At 38.2% G+C, this 14848-nt stretch overlaps 1 protein-coding gene across 1 annotated transcript in view; it reads left to right on the top strand.

The window, feature by feature from the left end:
- Positions 1-14848, top strand: part of DIAPH3 (diaphanous related formin 3) — a 510843-nt gene that overhangs the window by 374367 nt on the left and 121628 nt on the right. Inside the window, 2 exon segments of the mRNA XM_030311865.1 lie at positions 3792-3887; positions 4378-4437. Of these exon segments, the coding sequence (XP_030167725.1) occupies positions 3792-3887; positions 4378-4437 (156 nt within the window).

Here is a 14848-nt window from a genome sequence, read left to right as displayed (position 1 = left end):
TAGCTAAAGAGCAGGTCATGAAGTTGGAGGATATAAGATTGGAAAAGCAATTGGAATCAAGTGTTGGGACAAGTGAAAGAGTTGGTACTTTATATTGTGGGAAGTGAGAGATACTGAAAATTTGTGACTAGGGGATTGAAGATCCTAGTTCTGCTTCAGAGCTTACTGGTGCTATATGAGATAAATTTGAATTTGGGATTAACTAGACACAATGTGACTCCTGGCAACTCATGCACTATTTTGGGTGAAAAATAATTCAGTTCTGGGGCACCTGGGTGGTTCAGTCGGTTAAGCATCCGACTCCGGCTCAGGTCATGATCTCACAGCTTGTTGAATTCAAGCCCCACATCAGGCTCTGTGCTGACAGCTGCGTCTGGAACCTGCTTCGGATTCTGTGTCTCCCTCTCTCTGCCCTCCCCCTGTTCACTCTCTGTCTCTCAAAAATAAATGAACATTAAAAAAAATTAATTCAATTCTGGACACTGAACTTAAAGTTTAGTCAGAAAAGGAAACAGTTGATCAACCCTTGAGATATTTAGGCGTGTACACTGTTTGGCAACTGAATGGATGTAGGAGACAAGGGAAGAGGAAGAAACAGTGCTGCATTGTTTACAATGGTGGTAGGAATGTACTCCCACCACTTCCCTGGCCCCCTTTCCACATGAGACCTTTATTTTCCTGCGTGATTTTTTCCTTCCATTTGGCCCTATTAGTGCTTCACTTGTTAATATGGTCAGCATATATTAAGGAACATTTTCTGTGCAATACTGGGATTTTTCTGAAAAAGCCATAATCTCTGTCCTCAGTGAACTCAGTCTAGTGGTAAAAACTGTCAAGTAAATTATATTGTAAAGGATTTATTGCTGTCGGTACCCCATACCATTAGGACACAGAGGGGCACCCAGTTCAGCCCACATAGATCAGGGAAGGGTTCTCGGTTCTCTGTCTTAAAGGAGAAGAAGTTAGCTTGGTGAAGGAAAGGGAAAGATGTTCTATGTAAAGAGAACAGCATGTTCAAGGACATGAAATAGAAAACATGGAAACGTGGGGGTGTAAGGTGTTCTGTGAGCCTAAATGTGTCGGTATCTATCTGCTCAGAACAAATGGATTAACCTACCTAATGATAATGTAGTTATCTTATTCAGGTATTTTAACATCGGTATGCTGTAATTCTTTAACATCTAGTCCATTTTAAAATTTCCCCAGTTATCTCAATAAAATCATAACTTTTTTTTTTATAGTCTAAGAGCTAATCAAAGATTGTGTATTGCATTTGGTTGTCATATCTCTTTAATCTCCTTTAATCTAGAACAGCTCCCTAATTTCTTCCTTTCCTCCCTCTCTCCTTCTCCTTTTTCATAATTGGTAGTTATTAAGAACCCAGGCCAGGCCAGTCATTTCACATAATGTTCCCAACTTTGGATTTCTGTGATTGTTTCCTTACATTTAGATTCAGGGTAAATATTTTTTCTGCAAAGTACCACACAGGTTGTATCTGTCTTAGTGCTTCACTTGAGAAAGGAGTCGTTACCAAATTTGATGTCAGATTTGAGTATTTGGGTAAGGTGATATCTGCCAGATTTCTCCAACTCCTGTTCCTTTGCAGACTTGTACACAATGGTTTCTGCATCCATTGATGATATCTGCCTCATTCAGTTCTTGTTATGTGAGTTATAAAATAGTGAATTTTCTATTTCCTCTGTATCTTTGACACCTAGTGGTTGACATTCTTTTGTAAAGAGGAGCTTTCTCTCCCCCTATATTTATTTCTAATTTTTTAGTATCAATATGGATGCATAATTGTTTTTTTTTCCCCCAATGTGTAATAATCCATCTCCATTATTACTCATTTAGTACTTGTGTCATCCAAAATTTGGCCAAGGCTGTCTTTCAGTCTGGCTCTTCTCTGCCCTTTTGACACATCCCTGTCTGTCCTTGAGCACTCAATTATCTTCTGGTGCATCAATGCCTTCCTTGTTCACACTTTCTTGGTCTCAGCACCAGAATCAGTCATTTCTCTACATATTCTGGTTCCCATTAAGAATGGTATTCAGAAATCAAGATCTGGAGACCAGACATGCTCTTTGCTATCACAGTGTCATTACTTCTGGGTTATTTTGGAAAGCTAGGAAACGTGTTTTTTAAAAACCCTGATCTTCTGTGATAGTTGTACTAGCATTCCAACACTTTGTGGTTCTTCCTCACCTATTCCATACTTGTGTATCGTTTCCCACGGTGAGTATACCTATCTCCTCAGTCTTATGATATAAACATAATAGTTTCAGAATCACTATGTCATTACCAACAGTAAACTTACTAAGGAAAGTTCAAATTTTTTTGTAGTTCTCTTTTTCCCCCCTTAAAGTGTATGCCATTAATCTCATGCTTGCTTTCTTAAACTTTTAGGTTTTTAAAATGTTACCTTTTACAAACAAAATATATCCACAACCTTATATACCTGACATTCCTTGCAGGTTTTTTTTTTTTAAGTTTGAGTGTAAATTTCCGAAGATCGCTAATTACTAATTAAAGTGACTGAAATTTGTGATGCATTTTAATTAAAATAGCCATCAAGCCACCTCAGAATTAAATTTATATGAAAATTAACCTCCAAATACTCTACTTATCACCCACCTTTTTTTAAAATTACACCTACAAAATTTAGTACTTTTCTAAAAATATGAGATAGAACCAGATGGAAAGGGGCCAGTGCATATTTATATTTATATATCTGTTTATAAACTGTAAATGTTTGCTATCTGTACTCTCCTGCATTCATTTGTCATCTGTTCCAAATGAAGGGATTGTGTCTCAATAAAAAGAAATTTTAAAAAATGAGAGGAAAATAGTTTTCTGTTACTTTCCATGTAACGTATAGCAGTCACACAATTTCGTAGAGAATGCCTACGAGTAACCTCTTTCCGAGGGACCAAAAAGTCTTAGGCATTTCCTTGAATTTGGGATTGGGCCAGCAGTTTCTTTGAAGCTTTTCTTTTTCCCACTGCTTTTCAATAATATTTAGCTTTGACAGCTATAAATAGCTGTAAATATTACAAAATAATCTGTTCTTTGCAGAGAGAATTGACTCTATAACCACATCTTTCGGTAAATATATACAGAATATCAATTTAAACTAATCATAATGGGATGAAATATTTTAGGTATTTGAGAGCCTCTTCTATTATTTTTCATTACAGAAGACAAACTTTTCATACATTCTGTAAAAGTTTGTAGTGATTATTCCGTGTCACCTAAGTCAGGGGGCGATTATCTTCTGATATGAAAAGTCAGTTGTTGGGAGCATGTTCACAAGAGTTAACCTGGAAATATAATTTTGTGCAATGAGTTTAGGCAGCAGAGTTCTCAATAACAACAACAAGAACATTCTCCTACACCTGGCCGATTTTAGAATAGAAGCTGGTGCTTTGAAAATAACCCATTTCTACAAGGGAAATGTGATTTATGATAACCCGCGACACAGATATGACTAGAACCGCATTCTATTTAAAGTTATTGTGCCGCCAGACTATAAAAGCAGTCCTCTGAAGTGAATCAATGGAACCCGGTCCTCTTTAGTGGACAGTAACGCAGACACTAATGAGACAGATTTCATTAAAAGATATTTGATTTATGAGAGAGTTAAAGTCCTATCTTATCTTAAAATTGCTGGTTTAGTCCTGGCATCTGATCTTTCTTCCCCCTACCATCACCATCACCAGCTTCTGTGTATGCTTTGACATTGCTATGGTAACCCCGAGGGCTGATAGAATTCCCTGCATCTCTTTTCACAGAGGGTGATGAGACAGGAGTGATGGATAGTCTGCTGGAGGCTTTGCAGTCGGGGGCTGCCTTCCGCGACCGAAGAAAAAGGACACCAAGGCCAAAAGGTGAACATTATACTTGTTTCATGTTACTTTCTAGGGAACTATCACAAAGAACAACCTTTTTTTCCTTCCTTTTAATTCTTTTTAAGTCATGTGTCAAGCATGTAGTGCTGTGGGCAACAACTCTTCAGAAGTTCCATGAGTTTGCTTAATCCTTCCCTTGCAGTGACAAATGTCAGAGAGAGAAGCATTCCAGTTGGCCGATGTCAGTGGCACATTAACAAATCAAAGCACTGAACCTAGAAAATCTTGATTAGTGTGACAAGTCTCATCTAAAGAACCATATGCACCTTATCCCAGTGGAGTTTACAGTAGCATAATTAAATGGGAAGTAAAAGTCATAACATCATTGCTTCAAGTATTTCAGGGTATTGAAGCATTGCTTTGGGTCCCGACCTATTTCACCTTTGAAAACAGTCTAATACTGTAACACTTTTTGAGATGAACAGACCTCTATATTAATTTTCTTTCTCTCTCTATCTTTTTTTAACAGATATTCGGCGAAGTTTCAGTCCCGTGTCTCAGAGGCCTGTTCTGAAAGTTTGTAACCATGGTAATAAACCGCATTCATAAATTGCACATTCTTCTTATCTACTTTTATCCTATTGATCTATTATTTTAATAGGCTGCTGGGAAGTTCTCACATTTAGATACAGCTATAATAGGAGAAATGTGTAGCTGTACTTATTTGCTATGAGATTGTATATTCACGTTTCATGCTTACATCATTGCCTTGAGGTAGTATGTAGAGTTCTTTCAGATCTCAGATGAATTTTTTAAAATTATTATCTGAGATTATGTCACACATTTTTGATCAGTGTTGTCCAATGTATCCTTTCAAAAGCAGTATGCTCTCAAAGTAATATTTTACATAGGATTTACTTTATATCAGGATACAATTTGAAATATTGAATCTGTTACCTATTTTACTCTACCATATTTGTCAGTAAAGTCTGAAATACTGTGACTAGCATTTTGACAAAATCATTAACACAGATGAGCCTCATGTGTTATTATTGTGGAAGGATGTACCAGAATCACCAAAAAGGTGGGTTAACTTAGTCTCTGATACTTAGCTGAGATTGACTGCTTTCAAAAGTCCCTGACCAACCTCTGCACACCACCTGCATGGAGCCCTCTTCTTCTCTTCAAGGTGCCAGTTCATGTTGACTTGGTTTTATTTATGTCGGTTCCCTTTCTCTCACTGTCCCATATTACAGGATTCTGCTTACCTTCCATAGTCATAAGCAAGTTTATCGACTACCATTGTCATTTATACAGACTGAGATTGTCACCAAAGTATGCCAGATTTATAAATGGAAAAAATACTTGACAGATTTGCACCGAAGGGTTGTTTTGGGTGCAGATGAGTTAATTGCTGGAAATGTGAATGTGTGACGGAGTATAGAAATCTGTCTCAAATTTTTAGGGTAGCCTAAAAAAATTTGTGAAGTAAAAAAGAAAAAGATGAGAATGTGGGTAATTAATCTTAATAGATGGATAGATGCTTACTGCTCAAGGTAAAATGTATACAGTAGATGTTTAATAAATGAGAGGAAAGGTAAAATCTACAGCAAATTTTTAAATAGGTCTTCTGAGTCTTTTCAACAGTGTTTGTTACCGTTTGCCCTTTCCCTACACTAACAGTAGAAAAAGGAATTGTAGTAGTATGTCAGAGATATTCACTGTAGGTAATTAAGTAATTCCTAAATTTGGGTTTATGATTTGGAGTCATTGTGACATGGTAAATAATGGCAAAAATTCTGGAGAATAGAGCTATCCTGGGACCCTAGAGACTATTTTGTTTTGTAGATGAATAAGTAGAAACTGAGAGAAGCTGAAAACTTCCCAGGAGTACAGAGCTAGTTAGTGACATAAATATGACCAAAATGCAACTCTGATTCCCATCACATTTCTTTTTTGATTACATACGGCTACATTGGATTACTTTTTATTGGTAATAAAATGCATAAAATAAACAATGCAGCCCGTATTGTGAATCATCAAAGACCCACAGCCAACACAATGACCATGGCATGGTTATAATGGCATACATATACCCATGCTATGCTTAATTTAAAATAAGTACTTTAGGGGCGCCCGGGTGGCGCAGTCGGTTAAGCGTCCGACTTCAGCCAGGTCACGATCTCGTGGTCCGTGAGTTTGAGCCCCGCGTCAGGCTCTGGGCTGATGGCTCAGAGCCTGGAGCCTGTTTCCGATTCTGTGTCTCCCTCTCTCTCTGCCCCTCCCCCGTTCATGCTCTGTCTCTCTCTGTCGCAAAAATAAATAAACGTTGAAAAAAAAAATTAAAAAAAAAATAAAGTAAGTACTTTAGGTATTATGTAGAGGAATATTATTCAAGATAATTTTATGCATTGGCCTGGGGAACCTAGTCCTTTTCTTACTATAATGTCAGTAAAGTGTCCAGTCTATAAAGGCTCATCTATAATTACTTATAAATTGTGGTATTTCGGTGCATTGCATAAAAGCAGATGAACCTTGCATTTCTATCTTTATTCAAGTTGTCACGTGCTATCTGAAGTTCTAAGACTATTGTGATAATTAAGCGAATAGATTATATAGCAAACCAATGGAAATCGATGTATCACAGAGGTCGAAGTCTCTTCTAATATAAATGCAGTGGATTAAAGTCTTTTTAAAACTTATTTTCTATCAATACTTCTGTTGTATTTTCCCTTCATATTTCTAACCACATGGGGAAAAATTCAAATGACCAGTTACTCTTTAAGAACTCTGTGTATAAAGAAGTTAGATTTACTTGACTGCATGTTGAAAAGTGTAGATTTTTTTAAGGAAAGTATGATTGCAGCAAGGATCATGATTATTTTTAGAAAAAGGTGATATTTCAGAGTATTTTGTAATCTTGCTATTTAAGCATTCCTTTTTGTTTTGAAAAAGCTAACCCTACAACTGAACTAAGTGAATGAAATGTAACTCAAACCTATTTTACTTTTTAATCTGCTTTCATATGTACTTAAAACTAATGTCTGATATTTTCTACATGCATATATAGTAATTCATATTATCTCATAACCTATTTTTAAAGATTTCTAAGATTTTATACAATTATTTTAAACTTGGCTTATATCCTTAGTAAAATAATATCTGTAAAGGTATTAATAATAATAAGTTAATGTCTGCTGAGTTATTTGGCTTGCTAAATACCAAGCACTATGCAGAATTTTTATATGTATCATCCTATTCAATCTTGGCAATAATCCTATCGGATAGTCAATATTTTTATCTCCCTTTCGTTGTTGAAAGTAACTAAAGATTAAATAGGTCTAGAAGTTTGTTTATGGTCCTGTGCCAAGTTTTGAACCTGAACCTGTCTGACTTTTGATTCTAACTTCTTAATTTCTCTGCCATGTTGCCCTCCTGAGTACAATTGCTTGAATCAGGATCTGTTCCCCTTCACCCCCTTGAGCTGATGAGCCATGTGTGTACATTTTTTTTCTCTTCTTGACATAAGGTTGACCTATTGAGATTCACCCTCTCAGATATGTCTTAACCTCCAGTGTATCTTGTCTTTCGTTCCCAGATTTAACCTCTAGATAGGACTCATCTTCTGGAATTATGACCACTTTTTCTTTTGATAAACTCTGTATCAAAACATCTGTATTAATTGTAGCCATCTTATACTCTGTTAGAAAGACGATGGAACATTTAGATTGTATAGAGTATAAATTCAGATTGTATAGAGCTTTAGATTATGCATACACATACAGATGTAGATACAGACATCAGGCATCTTATAATTCAGAATTAGAAGATCCTGGTAAAATATCCTCTGGGACCTTGCAGCTAAAATGTTCCAGTGTATATTTTGGCAGAAGATGACTTCAAGTATGAATGATCCAGTCCTTGTGCTCTGCTCCAAATTGCTACCAAAAATACTTTGGTTAAAACCATAACTTCTTTTACCTTTTGTGTTGCCTGTGAAAGCCTCAGCAGAAACTAAATGTCCAATATTTTTCCTCACGAAAACTTTATTCATTCATTAATTTAGCAAAACTTGTTTTTTAAAAAATTTTTCTTATGTTTATTTATTTTTGAGAGAGAGGGAGACAGAGTGTGAGCCGGTGAGGGGCAGAGAGAGAAGGAGTCACAGAATCCGAAGCAGGCTCCAGGTTCTGAGCTGTCAGCACAGAGCCCAACAACATGGGGCTCGAACTCACGAACTTTGAGATCATGACCTGAAGTCAGACACTTAACCAACTGAGCCACCCAGGTGCCCCAATTTAGCAAAACTTAAGCATTTGCTAGGCACTTACAATATAGAGATACTTTCTAAGAGTTCATCATGCACTTGGGACAGATGAGTAGCAATTCCTATACATTTGGTTAATGCCAGGATAGAAGTAATACATAATGTTTTGGGAATATCTACAAGTGTGGAAGACCGATCCAGACCTTATGAGGACAATGCAGACTTGACTTCTAGAAGGACCTGAAATCCAGACAGAGTTTTGAGAGATGAGTAGAAATGAGGCCAAAGCCGGAGGGCAAGGGTGAGCCAAGAAAGAGCAACATTTATGGACTTTCTCAGGAGGCTCTTCATGAACCCCAGCCTGAACTCTGTAAAACTGTATGCTCTAATAACACCGTGGCTTTCCCATTTTGCAGTAGTCATTTCCTGTAAAATATTCTTATTCAGTGTCTGCCACTCTATGTGTGAGTCCCGTCAGGGTGGGGACAAGGCGATCAAAGCTATCTGACTTGTTTACTGCTATAACCTCGGCACTTAGCTGCATTGGTGCCTAACACATGGGTGTTTAGTAAGAGTGTGTTGAATGAACAGACATGTTTATGTTTAGGTTTGAATGGAACGATTAATGTACTATATTGAGCAGAATTAGGTCGTTGGATGTCACCCAAATAAGTGGGACTTAATATGCTAATTGCTAAAGCTCCAGCTGTGAACACTGTTAACCCCCTCTCATCTCCTCCCTAAAATGTTATCTGTCATCAGGAGATATTTGATCATCAGTGGTCTAGGCTTCAAAAGGTGTTACATCAAATAGGGAGGATGCAGTTCAATCTTGATTGGATTATTCACTCCTTAGAAGTGGAGGGTTGCTTATTAATTAGATTTCTTTCCCTTGCTTAATCAAGCAGAGTTTAACAACAGTAAATAAAACAAAGGAAAGCATCTGCTAATGAGTACAGGGCATTATCTCATTTCTTTACTGAATGCAGTGCATTCCAAATCTGAAGATTTTCTTTGGTCTGTGGAAAATAGTAAGACTTCCTTTTCAGTCAAGATACTCAAAGTATTTATTAGTGCATTTTTATAAAGATTATACCATATTTGGGTGCTCGTGAATCAAACCATCTGGTTGAAAATATAGGACCAGGTAGGAATGAAGTATATGGAGAGTCTGATGCCAGATCAAGAATTTGGACTGTTGAGGTTTGGGGGCAGGAAAATGACAGGTCCGAGCAATTTTTCTGGAACTGAAGTGAGAAATGTAGGAGAGAGAAAAGAATCAGAAGTATTTCACAGCCATCTTGATGCCAACACGGATTGGCTGCAAGGGGATGGGGAGAGAATTAAAGAACTTACCAAGGTTTGAGGGAAGAAGCCAGGTCCAGAGCTGTGGGTTAAGAGACCCTCACAGAGAATTGCTAACACTGTGTCAGTAACTGAGTTATCTAAAGGAAAAATCTTTGAATCTAGAGAATGGCAAGTCAAGTGCTACACCTCAGGAATGGACACAGGTGGATAACAAAGTGAGCAAGAGACAGAAGAAAAATGAAGAAGTCTGGGAGACTGCACGATAGCAGAGCCAACATTATGGAGGTTGAAAGAAGACTTGCAAAGAGTTGATTTCCTCATTTTCTTTCTCCTTTTGTTGCTTGTTTGTTGCTACAACTCCGTGATCTACCACTGTGTGACTAGTATTTTTCAGGATGCATTGCTTCCTACCCTCTTCCAGGACTTGGCCTCTGCACACTGGGTAGACTCTGTAAGACATTCGTAACAAAGGATTCACAAATGTGAACTATTAAGCCACACCTTGTGGTACATCTGCCTGCAATTTGATTGCATCTTCATTAGAAGGTTCTCTTTAGTACAGTGGGATTTTTTTGCCTCAGTTAAATGGATATAGAGTAATCAGAAAGAATTCTATAAACTATATGCAATTAAAACCCCTAATGATAAAACTATTTAACTGTGACAAAATAAGATAAAACATAATCAAAATTTTAGGCAAACAAGTATTACACATTTTTAGTGAACATCCATAACCTAAACAAAATCTTGCTATATTATCTTTACACTAAATCAATTCTTAATAGCCTTAATTTGGATTTGATTATCTATTTTTACTCTTCCACTTATATATGGAGCTTTGAAAGATTTTTATAGAAATAAGATTGTATTGCCGCCAGGCACAGCTGCTCTGCTACTCTAAGATTTGAAGTCAGAATTAAAAGTGAAGCTAGTTAGATATCTTTGAATTAGCATATTTCTCCACACAATAAGGGACGCATACAAGACAGGCTTTGTGGTTGATGTATCAAAACTTCACACATAACCACTCCCCCTCCCTAATCTACTCAGTCCTGGGTTCTCTTTATTTCTTGACCTACCTTTCCCCAAACAGCAAGAATTTGCCTTGAGGCAGAATTATGGAGTTAGTAAGGTTTTCAGTAGTGTCTAGGAACACTAGCTGCCTTAAGGCTTGTTTGAAAACAGTGAAGACAACACCAAACCACTCCTTGTCTAGAAGACCTTATCTAGCAAAGTGAATGTTGACAACCAACACTTTTATTTCTTTAAACTGTATCTGAATTTAAAGTAGAAAGAGCCTTAGAGAATAATAAAGTAAAATTATATGATTTGGCTAAATGTCATTGGCTCATTGTCTTGAGAATATTTTTTGTTCTTTTTCCGATGAACTTGTGCCCTACTAACTACCTAAGAAAGAAAGGGAGCTATTATAAAATACTAATTGTTTTTGACACCCTTACACTGGAGCTTTCCAGCAGAATCAAATGCTACCTGGAACTGTCAAAAAAGACTTAAATATTTTTTAAGGAGATTTTTCTAGGCCAGGAGTGTAAAACAATTTGGGTGATTTCACATTTTATTCAAATATCAGTCTCTCCTATTTAGGATGTACTCAAGCAAAAGGAAGAATGGACTCAGCAGGGCTCCTCCTAGATAAGCGTGCCCCGTGGGCAGAAGAGAATGGCCTTTCTAATTTATAGTCAAGGCAGGGACAGCCTTCTGGCTTAGTCATTATCGTATACACTCTTAAGCACGAACAGGTTAAAAAATTCTCAAGCTGTGAGGACTTCAAGTTGCTTTAAAAGGACATTTATGCAAGAAATAGCAAATGCCTTTCATTTAATGAGCATTCACAAATGTGTGCTGAAGTCTGGAACTAAATTGAGTGAGAAGGGATAAAGGTCTACTGCTTAAGGAAAGTAATGTCCTTGACTTCCCTGAAATAGTTGTTATGATTAATGTCTTTTGTTCTGTTTGTGTTCCATGGTGGACTATAATTACATGATCTTTCAAAATTTCTGGCCCACTCTAAATTTCTCCCTTTTCTCACGATGAAGGTTCAGAATCTGAGTGTAGAAGGAGCCAGTGGACAGACTTTAGAAGCTCCTTGAACTCTGTCCTTTTGTTTCAGATTTTGTGTTTGGGCATGTTTTCTTTTCCAGTGAGAGGATCTCTTGATTTAATCAAATTTCTGCCCACAACCCCCCCCCAAAAAAATTAAAAGATAATTGATTTTGTTGTTTGATTACTGACTTGCGACAATTTTTCTCTATTTACATGTTATATTTTTCCATGTATATCCTTGAAAGGAAACCACTTTTACTGTAATTTTGTCATTTGAGAACTAAAGTTGCATTGACATAATCACAAATGTGAAAAACATGTCAAGTCGTTGGCAGATCTACAGTTTTAATGACAAAGAAATTGTTTAGGATAAACAGTTAAGACTGAGTGAAATGGTGCGACTGGGAAGCTTCCCCCAGGATACAGGGAGGAGAAAGGTATCATTTGTGCCTGGGACAGTCATTAGTTTTCCTGGGAAGGATAGTTTGCAGCTCTCATCTGAGCTTCACAACTTGGATGAAGCAGGCAAGGGAAAGAGGAGCTTGGGAAGGAGCTTGGGAAGGGCTTGAACCAAGCCCCAGGCTTCAGAAAGGCCAGGTAAGGAAAGGATGGGGGAGCAGCTGAACGTGGCCTGGCCTGAGGACACAGGTGCTGTTAACCACCTCAGGAAGAGCAGTTTCTAAAGAATAGAAGAAACTGAAGCCAGATGGCATTGGCTGGAGGAGTGGAGGCTGTTCTTTCTAAAAGCCTGGATATAGGGGCGCCTGCATGGCTCAGTCAGTTAAGTGTCCAACTTCGGCTCAGGTCATGATCTCCTGGTTCCTGAGTTCAAGCGCTGCGTTGGGCTCTGTGCTGACAGCTTGGAGCCTGCTTCGAGTTCTGTGTCTCCCTCTCTCTGCCCCTCCCTTGCTTGTGCGCTTGCTCTCTCAAAAATAAACATTAAAAGTAATAAAAATAAAAAACTCGATATGAAAGAGGAAAAAGAAGAGACATAGCTAGGAACAGCTGGAACTAGAATGAGTCCTGGTGTTAGTAGGTTATGTTTCTTTGTCTTTTGTGTGTCGTTGACTTTATTATGGTCTTTGTATTGTGAAGGGAAGGAGCTCTGGAGGGGAGGGATGACTATTTAGTGGGGTAGTAGTTAGAGTGAGGCTCCTGGGGGATAGCATGGAGAAAACAGCTGTGGAGTACCTGGACAGTAGAAAGGAAGGATGTACAGAGAGAAGTGGTTACAAATACTGAGTAAGGAGGAATCTGGAGGTCTTACCTGATGACATCTGTTTTCTCTGAGAACTAAGATATAGGGTCTCCAACAGAAAGCGAGTCTCTGGGTAGAAAGAGAGGCAAGGGTGCTAAAGGACCCACGGCAAATGTCCTTGCATGGACTGTGAAAGGTAACTGCTTGGGGAGACGAGATAGTATTTGCATCTGAAAAGGGAGACTATGACTTGTGCAATGATACCAGTCTATAAAGTCTAAGGGGGAAGAAAGGTGGCCAAGGTGCTTCCCAGGCCATGGGACAAAGGACAGTTTCCCTATAACCTAAAGGTTCTAAAAGTTCATCTCCAAATGTAACCATGGTGCTCAGTGTGGCAGAAGGCAGGCTGAGAGGGCTTCAGAGCACCCTTCAAGAGGAGTCATCCCATTTTGTAGAGGATAAGATATTTCCTACTTTCAAATGGGATGGAAATTATTTAGGAAAGCCGCGGAAACTGTGTTGGAACATGATGTGTACTCCAGCATCGTTGGGGCGCTGCGTCACGTATGAAAAAGTCATCTAACGGGGATAGTGGGGACCCTCGTGCGGCGGGTCTCCTTCCTGGCATGTGTCAACTGTATTACATGTCTCAGATCCTTTCCTATGAAAAGAGCTCTTGGTGCTAACCTTATTATTGCTAAGGTCCCATAGATTTATTTTTATATTTGTCCTCATTAAAGGTCAGTCTGGAGTCCGGATCCAGAAACCACTTTTCAAGACTGTTGTCAGTGTTAAAAATGAATGTTTTGCAAAGTGCCTGCCAGGCACATAGTAGTTACCTACAAAAAGAGCAGTGGTTCTTATTCACTGACCATTTGTGAAAGCATAAAACTAGTCAGATTTTTGAATTCTGTTTATAGAAGCCTTAAATGATCTAGCCAGTCTGACCTTGAAAGACAGCATGGGGTCAGGCTTGGGATTTAGAGACCGACTTCTTGGTTTGACTTGCTAACAGGGTGACTATAGCAGATTATTTAACCTTTGAATTTCCTCTTCCTCAGTGGTAAAACAGAAATGGCATGTTTCATAGACTACCGGGAAGATTAAATAAAAGTGTGTGAAAGTACCACAGTGCTTAGAATCGAGTAGAGATTTAATAAGTTCAATACGTTTGTTCCTCCTCCTCATTCTTTCCCCTTCTCCACCTACCTTCTGTGGTGCATTTGTCACTAGAAAGTTATTATAAATTCTTAAGCCAAATGACAGCAGTAAGCAGAATGGGTTTACTAATTAGATTGAAATTAACTTTCTTTCTGTGAATAGTTCCTATATTACACTTAAAGTGCATTAATTGGTATGAACTAGTTTAGAAGGAGAAAAAGAAGAAAAATGAAAGGGCTAGGAACCTTTAATTTTAAAATAGAAAAGATGTTTTAACCTCCTTTTCTCTTTGGGATTCACTGCAAAGACACTGAGGGAAGGAGTAGTAAAAGCCAATCTCAACTCCTCTGAAATAAAGGCATCTTTAACTGGAAACAACATATAAAGACAGAATAGAGAAGAAAAAGGTGCAGGAAGAAAAAACTGGAATCCAGGTGAACTCATTTCTAAGACTGCCATGACAAACTACCATAAAGTCGGGACCTTAAAGCAACAGGAAATTATTCTGTCACAATTCTGGAGACTCACAGTCTGAAGGTGCTGGCAAAGGTTGGTTCTTTGTAGAGGTTCTGAGGGAGAATCTGTCTTCTTTCTCCTTCCATGCTTCTGGTGGTGGCTGACATGCCTTGGTGTTCCTTGACTTACAGCTGAGTCACTTGAATCTCTGTCTCCATCTTCGCATGGCCTTCTCCCTGTTGCCTTCTTCACATGGCCTTCTTATGAAGACATTCATCATTTGGTGAGAGCCACACTAATCAAGTTTGAGCTCATCTTAACTTGATTACATCTGCAAAGACTCAATTTCCAAATAAGGTCACATTCACAGGTACCAGGTATTAGGACTCCCAACATAAATTTAGGATGACACAATTCAGCTCACAACAGGTGACCCTAATGAGTCCTCACGGTTCCACACGAATGGTTCAGGAAACACTGGTGGGAAGAATAAGGCGTAGAGCTGAAAATTCAGACATGTGAAGGACCAGTTCAACCTCCGATGAG

The sequence above is a fragment of the Lynx canadensis genome, chromosome A1 (assembly GCF_007474595.2).
Source record: "Lynx canadensis isolate LIC74 chromosome A1, mLynCan4.pri.v2, whole genome shotgun sequence".
NCBI classification, from domain to species: domain Eukaryota; kingdom Metazoa; phylum Chordata; class Mammalia; order Carnivora; family Felidae; genus Lynx; species Lynx canadensis.
The sequence above is the reverse complement of the archived record's forward strand: the minus strand, read 5'-3'. Positions and strand labels throughout refer to the sequence as shown.